Genomic DNA, 14,519 nt, shown 5'->3' on the forward strand with positions numbered 1-14,519 from the left:
GTGAGGCTAGGAATAGAGAGTGATGCTAGGAACTGAGAGTGAGGCGAGGGACAGAGAGTGAGGCTAGGGACAGAGAGTGAGGATAGGAATAGAGAGTGAGGCCAGGGACAGAGAGTGAGGCTAGGAACAGAGAGTGAGGCTAGGGACAGACAGTGAGGCTAGGGACAGAGAGTTAGGCTAGGGACAGACAGTGAGGCTAGGGACAGAGAGTGAGGCAAGGGACAGAGAGTGAGGCTAGGGACAGACAGTGAGGCTAGGGACAGAGAGTTAGGCTAGGAATAGAGAGTGAGGCTAGGGACAGAGAGTGAGGCTAGGAACAGAGAGTGAGGCTAGGGACAGAGAGTGAGGCTAGGAACAGAGAGTGAGGCTCGGGACAGAGTGTGAGGCTAGGGACAGAGAGTGAGGCTGGGAACAGTGAGTGAGGCTAGGGACAGACAGTGAGGCAAGGGACAGAGAGTGAGGCTAGGAATAGAGAGTGAGGTTAGGGACAGAGAGCGAGGCTAGGGACACAGACTGAGGCAAGGGACCGAGACTGAGACTAGGAATAGAGAGTGAGGCTCAGAATAGACAGTGAGGCGAGGAACAGAGAGTGAGGCGAAGGACAGAGAGTGAGGCGAGGGACAGAGAGTGAGGCGAGGGACAGAGAGTGAGGCTAGGGACAGACAGTGAGGCTAGGGACAGAGAGTTAGGCTAGGGACAGACAGTGAGGCTAGGGACAGAGAGTGAGGCAAGGGACAGAGAGTGAGGCTAGGGACAGACAGTGAGGCTAGGGACAGAGAGTTAGGCTAGGAATAGAGAGTGAGGCTAGGGACAGAGAGTGAGGCTAGGAACAGAGAGTGAGGCTAGGGACAGAGAGTGAGGCTAGGAACAGAGAGTGAGGCTCGGAAAGAGAGTGAGGCTAGGGACAGAGAGTGAGGCTGGGAACAGCGAGTGAGGCTAGGGACAGACAGTGAGGCAAGGGACAGAGAGTGAGGCTAGGAATAGAGAGTGAGGTTAGGGACAGAGAGCGAGGCTAGGGACACAGACTGAGGCAAGGGACCGAGACTGAGACTAGGAATAGAGAGTGAGGCTCAGAATAGACAGTGAGGCGAGGAACAGAGAGTGAGGCGAAGGACAGAGAGTGAGGCGAGGGACAGAGAGTGAGGCGAGGGACAGAGAGTGAGGCGAGGGACAGAGAGTGAGGCGACGGACAGAGAGTGAGACTAGGAATAGAGAGTGAGGCTAGGAACAGAGAGTGAGGCGAAGGACAGAGAGTGAGTCTAGGAACAGAGAGTGAAGCAAGGGACAGAGAGTGAGGCGAGCGATAGAGAGTGAGGCTAGGAATAGAGAGTGAGGTTCGGAACACAGAGTGAGGCCAGGGACAGAGAGTGAGGCTAGGTACAGAGAGTGAGGCTAGGAACAGAGAGTGAGGCTCGGAACAGAGAGTGAGGCGAGGGACAGAGAGTGAGGCTAGGGACAGAGAGTGAGGCTAGGAACAGAGAGTGAGGCGAGGGACAGAGAGTGAGGCTAGCAAAAGAGAGTGGGGCTCGGAACAGAGAGTGATGCTAGGGACAGAGAGTGAGGCTATGGACAGAGAGTGAGGCGAGGGACAGAGAGTGAGGCTAGGAACAGAGAGTGAGGTTAGGGACAGAGAGTGAGGCTAGGGACAGAGAGTGAGGCTAGGAACGGAGAGTGAGGCGAGGGACAGAGAGTGAGGTTAGGAATAGAGAGTGAGGTCTGGGTCAGAGAGTGAGGCTAGGGACAGAGAGTGAGGCTAGGAACAGAGAGTGAGGCTAGGGACAGACAGTGAGGCTAGGGACAGACAGTGAGGCGAGGGACAGAGAGTGAGGCTCGGGACAGAGAGTGAGGCGAGGGACAGAGAGTGAGACTAGGAATAGAGAGTGAGGCTAGGAACAGAGAGTGAGGCTCGGAACAGAGAGTGAGGCGAGGAATAGAGAGTGAGGATAGGGACAGAGAGTGAGGCTAGGAATAGAGAGTGAGGCTAGGGACAGAGAGTGAGGCTCGGAACAGAGAGTGAGGCTCGGGACAGAGAGTGAGGCTCGGGACAGAGAGTGAGGCGAGGGACAGAGAGTGAGGCGAGGGAAAGAGAGTGAGGCGAGGGACAGAGAGTGAGGCGAGGGACAGAGAGTGAGGCGAGAGACAGAGAGTGAGGCTAGGAATAGAGTGTGAGACGAGGGAAAGAGAGTGAGGCGAGGGACAGAGAGTGAGGCGAGGGACAGAGAGTGAGGCTAGGAATAGAGTGTGAGGCGAGGGACAGAGAGTGAGGCAAGTGACAGAGAGTGAGGCGAGGGACAGAGAGTGAGGCAAGGGACAGAAAGTGAGGCGAGGGACAGAGAGTGAGGTGAGGGACAGAGAGTGAGGCTAGGAATAGAGAGTGAGGCTCGGTACAGAGAGTGAGGCGAGGGACAGAGAGTGAGGCTAGGAACGGAGAGTGAGGCGAGGGACAGAGAGTGAGGTTAGGAATAGAGAGTGAGGTCTGGGTCAGAGAGTGAGGCTAGGGACAGACAGTGAGGCGAGGGACAGAGAGTGAGGCGAGGAATAGAGAGTGAGGATAGGGACAGAGAGTGAGGCTAGGAATAGAGAGTGAGGCTAGGGACAGAGAGTGAGGCTAGGAACAGAGAGTGAGGCTAGGGACAGAGAGTGAGGCTAGGAACAGAGAGTGAGGCTCGGGACAAAGAGTGAGGCTAGGGACAGAGAGTGAGGCTGGGAACAGCGAGTGAGGCTAGGGACAGACAGTGAGGCAAGGGACAGAGAGTGAGGCTAGGAATAGAGAGTGAGGTTAGGGACAGAGAGTGAGGCTAGGGACACAGAGTGAGGCAAGGGACCGAGATGAGACTAGGAATAGAGAGTGAGGCTCAGAATAGACAGTGAGGCTAGGAACAGAGAGTGAGGCGAAGGACAGAGAGTGAGGCGAGGGACAGAGAGTGAGGCGAGGGACAGAGAGTGAGGCGAGGGACAGAGAGTGAGGCGACGGACAGAGAGTGAGGCGACGGACAGAGAGTGAGACTCGGGACAGAGAGTGAGGCTCGGGACAGAGAGTGAGGCTAGGAATAGAGAGTGATGTTTGGAACAGAGAGTGAGGCTAGGAATAGAGTGTGAGGCGAGGGACAGAGAGTGAGGCAAGTGACAGAGAGTGAGGCGAGGGACAAAGAGTGAGGCAAGGGACAGAGAGTGAAGCGAGGGACAGAGAGTGAGGCGAGGGACAGAGAGTGAGGCTAGGAATAGAGAGTGAGGCTCGGTACAGAGAGTGAGGCGAGGGACAGAGAGTGAGGCTAGCGACAGAGAGTGGGGCTAGGAACAGAGAGTGCGGCTAGGGACAGAGAGTGAGGCTAGGAATAGAGAGTGAGGCTAGGAACAGAGAGTGAGGATAGCGACAGAGAGTGAGGCTAGGGACAGAGAGTGAGGCTAGGAAGTGAGAGTGAGGCTCGGGACCGAGAGTGAGGCTAGGCACAGAGAGTGAGGCAAGGGACAGCGAGTGAGGCTAGGAACAGACAGTGAGGCTAGGAATAGAGAGTGAGGCTAGGGACAGAGAGCGAGGCTCGGGACAGAGAGTGAGCCTCGGAACAGAGAGTGAGGCTAGGAACAGACAGTGACGCTCGGAACAGAGAGTGAGGCTAGGAACAGGGAGTGAGGCTAGGAACAGACAGTGTGGCTAGGAATAGAGAGTGAGGTTAGGAACAGAGAGTGAGGCTAGGAATAGAGAGTGTGGCTAGGGGCAGAGAGTGAGGCTAGGAATAGAGAGTGAGGCCAGGAACAGAGAGTGAGGCTAGGAACAGAGAGTGAGCCTAGGAAAAGAGAGTGAGGCTAGGAACAGAGAGAGAGGCTAGGAATAGAGAGTGAGGCTAGGATCAGAGAGTGAGGCTAGGAAGAAAGAGTGAGGCTAGGAACAGAGAGAGAGTCTAGGAATAGAGAGTGAGGCTAGGATCAGGGAGTGAGGCTAGGAATAGAGAGTGAGGGTAGGAACAGAGAGTGAGGATAGCGAAAGAGAGTGAGGCTAGGGACCGAGAGTGAGGCTAGGGACAGAGAGTGAGGCTAGAAATAGAGAGTGAGGCTAGGAACAGACAGTGACGCTCAGAACAGAGAGTGAGGCTAGGAACAGGGAGTGAGGCTAGGAACAGACAGTGTGGCTAGGGACAGAGAGTGAGGCTAGGAATAGAGAGTGAGGCTAGGGTCAGAGAGTGAGGCTAGGAATAGAGAGTGAGGCCAGGAACAGAGAGTGAGGCTAGGAACAGAGAGAGAGGCTAGGAATAGAGAGTGAGGCTAGGAACAGAGAGAGAGGCAAGGGATAGAGAGTGAGGCTCGGATCAGAGAGAGAGGCTAGGAATAGAGAGTGAGGGTAGGAACAGAGAGTGAGGATAGCGAAAGAGAGTGAGGCTAGCGACAGAGAGTGAGGCTAGGAAGTGAGAGTGAGGCCAGGGACCGAGAGTGAGGCTAGGAACAGAGAGTGAGGCTAGGAACAGAGAGAGAGGCTAGGAATAGAGAGTGAGGCTAGGATCAGAGAGTGAGGCTAGGAATAGAGAGTGAGGCCAGGAACAGAGAGTGAGGCTAGGAACAGAGAGAGAGGCTAGGAATAGAGAGTGAGGCTAGGAACAGAGAGTGAGACTAGGAACAGAGAGTGAGGCTAGGAACAGAGAGAGAGGCTAGGAATAGAGAGTGAGGCTAGGATCAGAGAGTGAGGCTAGGAAGAGAGAGTGAGGCTAGGAGCAGAGAGAGAGGCTAGGAATAGAGAGTGTGGGTAGGAACAGAGAGTGAGGATAGCGAAAGAGAGTGAGGCTAGCGACAGAGAGTGAGGCTAGGAAGTGAGAGTGAGGCGAGGGACCGAGAGTGAGGCTAGGAACAGAGAGTGAGGCTAGGAATAGAGAGTGAGGCTAGGAACAGAGAGTGAGGCTAGGAACAGAGAGAGAGGCTAGGAATAGAGAGTGAGGCTAGGATCAGAGAGTGAGGCTAGGAAGAGAGAGTGAGGCTAGGAGCAGAGAGAGAGGCTAGGAATAGAGAGTGAGGGTAGGAACAGAGAGTGAGGATAGCGAAAGAGAGTGAGGCTAGCGACAGAGAGTGAGGCTAGGAGGTGAGAGTGAGGCGAGGGACCGAGAGTGAGGCTAGGAACAGAGAGTGAGGCTCGGAACAGAGAGTGAGGCTAGGGACAGAGAGTGAGGCAAGGGACAGACAGTGAGACTAGGAATAGAGAGTGAGGCTGGGACAGAGAGTGAGGCTAGGAACAGAGAGTGAGGCTTGGAACAGACAGTGAGGTTAGGGACAGAGAGTGAGACTAGGAATAGAGAGTGAGGTGAGGGACAGAGAGTGAGGTAAGGGACAGAGAGTGAGGCGAGGGACAGAGAGTGAGACTAGGAATAGAGAGTGAGGCTAGGAACAGAGAGTGAGGCTCGGAACAGAGAGTGAGGCGAGGGACAGAGAGTGAGGTTAGGGACAGAGAGTGAGGCTAGGTACAGAAAGTGAGGCTAGGAACAGAGAGTGCGGCTAGGGACAGAGAGTGAGGTAAGGGACAGAGAGTGAGGCTAGGAACAGAGAGTGAGGCTAGGGACAGAGAGTGAGGCTAGGAATAGAGAGTGAGGCTAGGAACAGAGAGTGAGGCTAGGAATAGAGAGTGAGGCTAGGAACAGAGAGTGAGGCTAGGGACAGAGAGTGAGGCTAGGAACAGTGTGTGAGGCAAGGGACAGAGAGTGCGGCTAGGGACAGAGAATGAGGCTCGGGACAGAGAGTGCGGCTCGGAACAGAGAGTGCAGCTCGGAACAGAGAGTGAGGCTAGGGACAGAGAGTGAGGCGAGGGACAGAGTGTGTGGCTAGGAATAGAGAGTGATGCTAGGAACACAGAGAGAGGCTAGGAATAGAGAGTGAGGCTAGGAACAGAGAGTGAGGCTAGGGACAGAGAGTGAGGCTAGGGACAGAGAGTGAGGCTAGGACTAGAGAGTGTGGCGAGGGACAGAGAGTGAGGCGAGGGACAGAGAGTGAGGCTAGGGACAGAGGATGAGGCAAGGGACAGAGAGTGAGGCTAGGAATAGAGAAAGAGGCTAGGAACAGAGGGTTAGGCTAGCGACAGTGAGTGAGGTAAGGGACAGAGTGTGAGGCGAGAGACAGAGAGTGAGGCTAGGGACAGAGAGTGAGGCTCGGAACAGAGAGTGAGGCGAGGGACAGAGAGTGAGGCTAGGTCCAGAAAGTGAGGCTCGGAATAGAGAGTGAGGCTAGGGACAGAGAGTGAGGCTAGGAATAGAGAGTGAGGCTAGGAACAGAGAGTGAGTTCCGATGAACACGTGGCTGCAGGGCTGGTGTAGGAGGGAGGGTTTCAGGTATGTAGATCATTAGGATACCTTCTGGGGAAGGTGGGATTGTACAAGAGGGACGTGTTGCACCTAACCTGGATGGGCATCAATATCCTGGGCGGGAGGTTTGCTCGAGCTCTTCAGGAGGGTTTAAACTAGATTGGTGGGGGGAGAGAGAACCTGAGCCATGGATCGGAGGATGGGGTAACTGGTCAATAAGCAGGTACAGCATGCAGAGAGTTTGTGGGCGAGGATAGACAGTTGATAGGGCAAAGTTGCAGTTAGTGTGATGGGTTGAAGTGTTTCAAACTCAGAGCATAGATCAGTACTTGGAGCTATGATGTTGTGGCCATTACAGAGACTTGGACACCCTAGGGACAGGAACGGTCATTGGATGTTACAGGATTTAGGTGTTTTAAAAGGAATAGGAGGGAGGTAAAGAGGTGGGGGAGTGGTATTGCTAATTACGGATAGTATCACAGCTGCAGAAAGGGAGGGCATTGAGGAGGGTTTGTGTACTGAGCCAGTCTGGATGGAAGTCAGAAACAGGAAAGGAACAGTCACATTACTGGGAGTTTTCTATTGACCCCCCATTAGCAACAGAGACACAGAGGAGCAGATTGGGAGGCAGGTTTTGGAAAGGTGCATCAGTAACAGGGCTGTTGTCATGGGTGACTTTAACTTCCCTAATATTGATTGGAACCTTCTTAATGCAAATAGTTTGGTTGGAGTGTCAGGAGTGTCCAGGAAGGATTCCTGACTCGATTTGTCAATAAGCCAACTAGAGGGGAGGCCATATTGGATATGTTGCTAGGTAATGATCCAGGCCAGGTGTCAGGTCTCTTGGTGGGAGAGCAGTTCAGTAATAGTGATCACAACTCTCCGACCTTTAGTACATTTGTGAAAAGGGTCAGGTGCAGATGGTTGGGAAAGTATTTAAGTGGGGGAGGGTGAATTGCAATGCTATTAGGCAGGAACTGTGGGGCATAAATTGGAAACAGATATTCTCAGGGAAATGCATGACAGAAACATGGAGGTTGTTTAAGGAGTACTTGCTGATCATAGGTTTGTCCCACTGAGTCAAGGAAGGGATGGGAGGGTGAAGGAACCTTGGGTTATAAGGGATGTGGAACATCCAGTCAAGAGGAAGACGGTAGCTTACTTATAGTTGAAGAGGCAAGGATCAGACAGGGTTCTAGAGGGTTACCAAATCGCCAGGAAGGAACTGAAGAATGGACCTGGAGCTAGAAGGGGGGACATGAGAAAGCTTTAGCGAGTAGGATTAAGGCATTCTACACTTATGTGAGGAACAGGGGGATGGCCAGAGTGAGGGTAGAGCTAATCAGGGATAGTGGAGGGAACTTGTGCCTGGAGCTGGGGAGGTAGGGGAGGTCCTGGGAATTACAGACCAGTCTGTCTTACGGCTGTGGTGGGCAAATTATCGGAGAGGATTCCGAGAGACAGGATTTATGATCATTCAGAAAAGCATAGTTTGATTCGAGACAATCAGCATTGCTTTGTGAGGGGCAGGTTATGCCTCACAAGCCTTATTGAAGTCTTTGAGGATGTGATAAAACACATTGATGAAGGTAGAGCAGTGGATGTGGTGTATGTGGACTTTAGCAGGGTGTTTGATCAGGCTCCCCATGATAGGCTCATTCAGAAAGTAAGGAGGCATGGGATACAGGGAACTTTGCCCGTCTGGATACAGAATTGGCTGGGCCATAGAAGACAGAGGGTGGCAGTAGATGGAAAGTGTTCAGCCTGGAGCTCGGTGACCAGGGGTGTCCTACAGGGATCTGTTCTGGGACCTCTGCTCTTTATGATTTTTATCAATGACTAGGATGAGGAAGTGGAAGGGTGGGTTAGTAAGTTTGCTGATGACATGAAGGTTGGTGGAGTTGTGGATAGTGTGGAGGGCTGTTGTAGGTTGCAACAGGATATTGATAGGATGCAGAGCTGGGCTGAGAAGTGGCAGATGGAGTTCAACCTGGAAAAGGGTGAAGTGTGAAGTGATTCATTTTGGAAGGTTGAATTTGAATGCAGTGTACAGGGTTAAAGTCAGGATTCTTTACAGTGTGGAGGCATGGTGGGATGTTGGGGTCCACATCCATAGATCCCTCAAAGTTGCCACCCAAGGCGATTGGGTTGTTAAGAAGGTGTATGGTGTGTTGGCTTTCATTAACGACTGCGGGGGGGGGGGGGGGGGGATTGATTTTAAGAGCCACGAGGTTATGCTGCAGCTCTATAGAGCCCTGGTTCAACCCCCACTTGGAATATTGTCTTCAGTTCTGGTCGTCTCATAACAGGAAGGATGTGGAAGCTTTAGAGATGGTGCAGAGGAGATTTACCAGGATGCTGCCTGGACTGGAGGGCATGTTTTATGAAGAAAGTAACTGGGGAATTCGAAGACTAGGGGGCACATTTTTAAGATGAGAGGAGAGAGATTTAAATAAAGATGTGAGGGGCAAATGTTTTACTCAGAGGACGGTTTGTGTGTGGAATGAACTTCCTGGGGAAGTGGTGGATGCGGGTACAGTTACAACGTTTAAAAGACATTTGGATAAGGACAGGAATAGGAGGGATATGGGCCAGGAGGAGGCAGATGGGACCAGTTTAGTTTGGGGTTAGGGTCAGCATGGACTGGTTGGACCGAAGGGTCTGTTTCCATGCTGGATGACTCGATGACTCTGTAATAATGTATAAGTAATTCATTTAAAGACGTTTACAAGTATTTAATGGGGAACGATTAGGGAAGAAGGAGGAATTAGCCAACATTATCTGGTCACTGACATTGTATAAGAATCTGAGAGGGACAGATCTGCAGTTCTCAAAATGAACTTTGGTTGGAGAGTCCCTTTTCAAGTTTGTCAGTAATAATGATCTCACAAATTGATGAAACCCAACAATACCACTGTTCATTTGGAAAGGGAGAACAAAAGAAGAGTATTTAAATGGAGGTCCATGTGAAGAACTTTACAATAAATGCCTGGAAGAAACTCCTCATTGCAGTAGTTTGAGTTAGACAGGTTAGAGGAGAAAGTGAGGGCTGCAGATGCTGGAGATCAGAGTTGAAAATGTGTTGCTGGAAAAGCTCAGCAGGTCAGGCAGCATCCAAGGAACAGGAGATTCGACGTTTCGGGCATAAACCCTTCACCATTAGACAGGTTAGACCCAGACAAGTCAAGTATAAAGCTGATGTGGCACTCGACTAATGTTGGGGTGTGTACAGCCTGAACACCACCCTGTGGGAACACCACCCCCTGCAAGCTTCCCTCCAATCCTGACTTGGAAATGTATCGCTGTTCCTTCAATGCCGCTGGGTCAGAATCCTGGAACTCCCTGCCTGGAGGCCATTGCAAATAGATCCAGAAGTGAGGCTTAGCTACCTCCTCTCCAGGGGCAATTAGGGATGGGTAACAAATGCTGGCCCAGCCAACGATGCCCTCGTGCTGTGGAAATTGAAAATACACCCAAACAGGGGCAGAATAGGCTCCTCCCCTTCCACATTCAACACAAAGAGTTATTGGTCAGATGAGCAAGTTCACTAACACACTGACAATTTCATTCCTCAAAGAAACATTCCGACAAAGAAACAAACTTTCTCCCCCCTGTTTCTAATGTGGGGCAATCACATGAAAATGACTTTCTCTGGAATATTCTGTGCTCACTGTTGGCAGCTTCTCGGTTATGCAAACGTTCCCAGAGTGTACGCGACAGCTAGAAGGCAGACTGACCTTTCCCACGTTATCAACTCAACCAAGTGATTAATATAAATGGGAAGTGTTAAAAATACCCCAGCTGGCCAGGCAGCATCGTAATGACAGTCACCGAGCCTAAATTCAATGGGCCGAATGGCCACTTTATGGGCTGTAATGGATTTCAAGGCTTCCATGTTGATTGAATGTGCCAAACCCCTCCCCCCATCTGAAACTTAGAGCATTTATGACCCTCACATCATCCCCCCCCCACAAAGTAAGTTGGTGACTCAACGCATGAGAGGTGGCTCAGTGGTTAGCACTGCTGCCTCACAGCGCCAGGTACCTGAGTTCGATTCCACCCTCGGGTGACTGTCTGAGTGGAGTTCCAACAGTCTGCGTGGGTTTCCTCCCACAATCACAAGATGTGCAGATTCAGGTGGATTGGCCATGCTACATTGTCCCAAAAGGGGTGTACAGGTTGGGGTGGGTTAGCCATGGGAGATCCAGGGTTATGGGGTAGGGATGTGTATCTGGTTGGGATCCTCTTTGGAGGGTCAGTACAGAATTGACAGGCTGAATGGCTTCTTTCCACACTGTAGAGATTCTGTGGAAACAGGCATCCATTACTGGGTGGAGCAGGTATCTAGTCAGCCACCTGAGTGGGATTAGCATTAACTCTTAGTAATTTATCCAAAATGGATGGTCAGCCAATTCTAGCCTTCTCTCTCTCTGGTGGAGAAATTATTTTGTGGGCAATGTTGAGAATCTCGACAGAATACCACCAGGCCTCTGTCGACCTATTTGATAACCAACGTGGCGGACAATACTTCCATTCAATCAGGAGAAACTCTCTTTGCCCTGACAGTAGTGTGAGTGTGAAACTCACCAGCACACAGAGGTGAATATATGTTGGGTACGTTCCAGGATGATGCTGGATAAGCACATGGGGGTCAAAAGGAATGGCAGGATATGTTGATAGTTTGACATGAAGTGGGGGCAAGGATGCAGCTGGTGGGGTGATGTAGACCAACATGGAACAGTTGGGCCAAATGGCCTGTTCCTGTGTTGTAGACTATTGTCATGTTTAATGAACACCCTTCACTTGTTGACAGTAGCCTCTAACTGTTGGAAATGGTTACTGACTGCACTGTGTATCTGGGAATGGGACCATCAGGGGGTTTTTGGCTTCTGTTTAGTTCGGGCTGGTGTGGTTAAGGCAGTTGCTCTATTTCCGAACAGTCGATTGGTGGGCAGGAAATGACTAACGCTCCTTAAGAACGTAACACCACAAGAGGAAGGGAGGCTTTTCAAGTCAGCCAACAACGTGCCCAGTCCTGGGCACGCTCAAAGGAACGTCTGGCAAGATTCCTGGTGACGAGCTCCTTCTGCTGTTCCACCACTTTCTGAACCTGAAGTGCAGGCCTACCTCCCCAGAGGATTGAGGCAATGCATTGCCAACCCTTTCCCCCACTGTGTTCCTGGTTTTAAACCAATGGTTACAACCTCTCCGTGAGAAGGTGTGGGGTGGTGTAAATGGAGGTAGTGGTTGTGGCAAAGACCATAAAGATTAAACCATATGATAGGGAAAATCAGACCATTCGGCCCATTGAGTCAGCTCTGCCTTTTGATCATGACTGATTTGTTTCTCAACCCCATTTTCCTGCCTTCCCTTGATCTCCTTACCAATCAAGCACCTATCTATCGCCACCTTAAAGACACTCAGTAACTTGGCCTCCACAGTTCTCTGTGGCAATGAGTTCCCGAGATTCCCCATCCTCTGGCTGAACAAATTCCTCCTCATCTCCCTTCCAAAGGTTTGTCCCTTCAGCATGAGGCTGTGTCCTCGGGTCCCAGTCTAGACGAAACATCTTCTCCATGTCCACTCTCTCCAGGCCCCTCAGCCTTGTGTAAGTTTTGGTCAGATTCCCCCCTCACCCTTCTAAACTCCATCAAGTCCAGACCCAGAGTCCTCAACCGCTCCCCATATGACAAGCCCTTGGTCCCCGGGATCATTCTGCAGGGGGTGACGGGAAGGAATGCCTGTGAGAGGGGCAAGGGGGTGAAGGGGACAGGTCGAGTCGGGAAATGAGGGAGACCTGCTCCCACAATGGCCAGCTGGACCTCAGAGATTGGGATCCCAAGGTCTCAGCTCGTGATGCCACGGTGTCGGGGAGCGGGGGTCCCAACTCCCATTTGGGCAGCACTGGATATGGAAGTTCAAGATGCTTGCCACAGTATTGCAGGGTCTGGGACAGCCATGCAATAATGAACGTTAACATTGTCCATGACAACGTCACCTGTCCGCGTGCTCCTGTTGTCGTCTGTTCTGGTTATGTGGCCCAGGATCCAGGCTGGGTTGTGGTACACTCCATTAGTAACATTCAGGGTGACATTTGGGGTCTACAGTTGACCTCAGGATACCTGCAGGAGTGCGAGGTGAAATCAGCCAGGTTCCTTCCCCACTGAGAGACTGGAGGAGCTGAGAGACTTCTCTTCAGAGCATGGGATGTTAAGGGGATGCAAAACAGGAACGTTCAACATTGAGGATGGCTCCAAGAGATTCATTAAGGGGGAACTGTATATAATGGCATGTGGGATATAGGTAAAGCAGTGTTACTCCTGCAATCATAATTACTTATACAGGGTAAATGAACCCACACCAGTGTATAATTGTTTCAGCTAAGAGCTGAGTTAACAAGAATGAAAACTATGTGAAGGAAATATATAATTGCTGATTCAGATCTTGTCTCGGACTGAAATTATTAAAGTGAGTGAGCTTCGTTTCTTACAGGCAGGGCAGCTGGAAAACACAAAACCACAGAATGGTTACAATATTGAAGGAGGCCATTTGTCCTGTCACTGCCTGTACTGGCTCTGAGAATGAGCATTATTGAAGGTTTATATAATTCACACAGTAACCGGAGTGGAAGATGATTTTATTTTGTTCATGCGCCGTGAGTTGTACAGGCCATCTGAATTTGAAGCACAAACCCGGTAGAACTAATTAAAGCCCCTGCTATCTCAGAATGGGCAGCTCAGTGGTGAGTACTGCTGCCTCACGGCATCAGGGACAGCTGTTCAATTCCACCCCCGGGCGAGTGTCTGTTTGGAGTGTGCACATTCTCTCCGGACCTGCGTGGGTTTCCTCTGGGTGCTCGGGTTCCTTCCCACTGTTGAAAAATGTGCAGCTTAGGGGGGGGACTGCAGGGGCAGAGTAGAGGGGGTGGGCTCTGATGGAGAATGGGTTTGCAGGCTGATGTAGAAATAGCAGGGTGCTGGGACTGCTGTTTTGAGTGGGACTCATTGGAGAGTTCCTGCAAAGAGTTAGCAGAGGCTGATGAGCTGAATGTCTTCCTTCAGTTCCGTACTGTTCTATAGTTCCTGCCGGACGTAGCTGGCAAGCTGACAATAATTGCTCAGCTTATCGCCAGTCTAAGAAGCACGTACAATCTTGGTGTGAAACAGGGGAAATTTGATTTTCTGCAAACAGGAAGTTAAGAAGGTAGATAGATGACAATGTTCAGGTTGGAATGCTTTCTTTGAATCAGACTGACGTGGTCACGTGACCGGTGAATTTGGTTGGCCGTCAGTTACACTGAAGCTGATACTCGCTACTCTGCATCGCAGAGGACCGGAGCGTCGTGGGGAAGAGAGAGAGAGAAAGAGAGAGAGAGAGAGAGAGAGACACCACCCGGGTTTCGGGGCAGACAGGGAGAGGCCGGGGCTTTGCAAAGGCAGGAACCGTTTCGGGCGGTGGTCGTGGGAGAGACGCTCACACTCCGAGCGCACCCTGTGTGACACCCGACCCTGGGAGCCACAAAACCGAGACGCAACAACGACAGGGCAGGATGGGCTTGAAGCGATGGCTTGCCTGTGGGGCACAGCAAGGTGAGTGACAATTCTGTGCTCGCTGTCCCAACCCTCAGCAGTCGTCGTTCAGCAGAGGCTAGAACTCTCTCCTCCCCTTTGGCTGTGGCGCTTTTGCACAGGGAAGCTTAACTTAACTCAACAACGTTTTGTTTAAAACTCGCTCCAAGCTGTGGCATAGTTTAGCTGAGTAAACTATACAAGTTAGAAATAGTTCCAACCACCCTCCACAGTTCAAAAATAAAATTCCCTTTTATTCATAAATTACTTTGGATGTCTGGAGAAAATATGAGAGGAGCTTCCATTAATAAGTCACAAGGTTTTATTCCAGCAGAGGAATTTCCCAAGGAACGGATCAATTATCAATAGAATTTGCCTAATTACAATGTTCTCCCTGGGTTTTCTCCGGCTGCTCCGGTTTCCTCCCATAGTCCACAGATGTACAGGTTAGGGTGGATTGGCCATGCTAAATTACCCCATAGTGTCCCAGGGATGTGCAGGTTGGGGTGGATTGGCCATGCTAAATTACCCCATAGTGTCCCAGGGATGTGCAGGTTGGGGTGGATTGGCCATGCTAAATTACCCCATAGTGTCCCAGGGATGTGCAGGTTAGGGTGGATTGGCCATGCTAAATTACCCCATAGTGTCCCAGGGATGTACAGGTTAGGGTGGATTG

The 14,519-nt window shown here is 51.2% G+C and overlaps 1 protein-coding gene across 3 annotated transcripts in view; it reads left to right on the forward strand.

Annotated features, from left to right (window-relative positions):
* The window catches only part of LOC132835941 (ras GTPase-activating protein nGAP-like), a 102,523-nt gene that overhangs the window by 29,784 nt on the left and 58,220 nt on the right, over positions 1 to 14,519 (forward strand). The window contains exon 1 of one of the 3 annotated variants that reach the window (XM_060855072.1): positions 13,642 to 13,864. The exons of the other annotated variants lie outside the window; for them this stretch is intronic. Coding sequence (XP_060711055.1) covers positions 13,825 to 13,864 — 40 coding nt within the window. The 5' untranslated portion in view covers positions 13,642 to 13,824. Of the gene's footprint in view, positions 1 to 13,641; positions 13,865 to 14,519 lie in introns of those variants that run through there. 3 annotated transcript variants of the gene reach the window in all.

This window comes from Hemiscyllium ocellatum, chromosome 45 (genome assembly GCF_020745735.1).
Source record: "Hemiscyllium ocellatum isolate sHemOce1 chromosome 45, sHemOce1.pat.X.cur, whole genome shotgun sequence".
NCBI lineage: Eukaryota > Metazoa > Chordata > Chondrichthyes > Orectolobiformes > Hemiscylliidae > Hemiscyllium > Hemiscyllium ocellatum.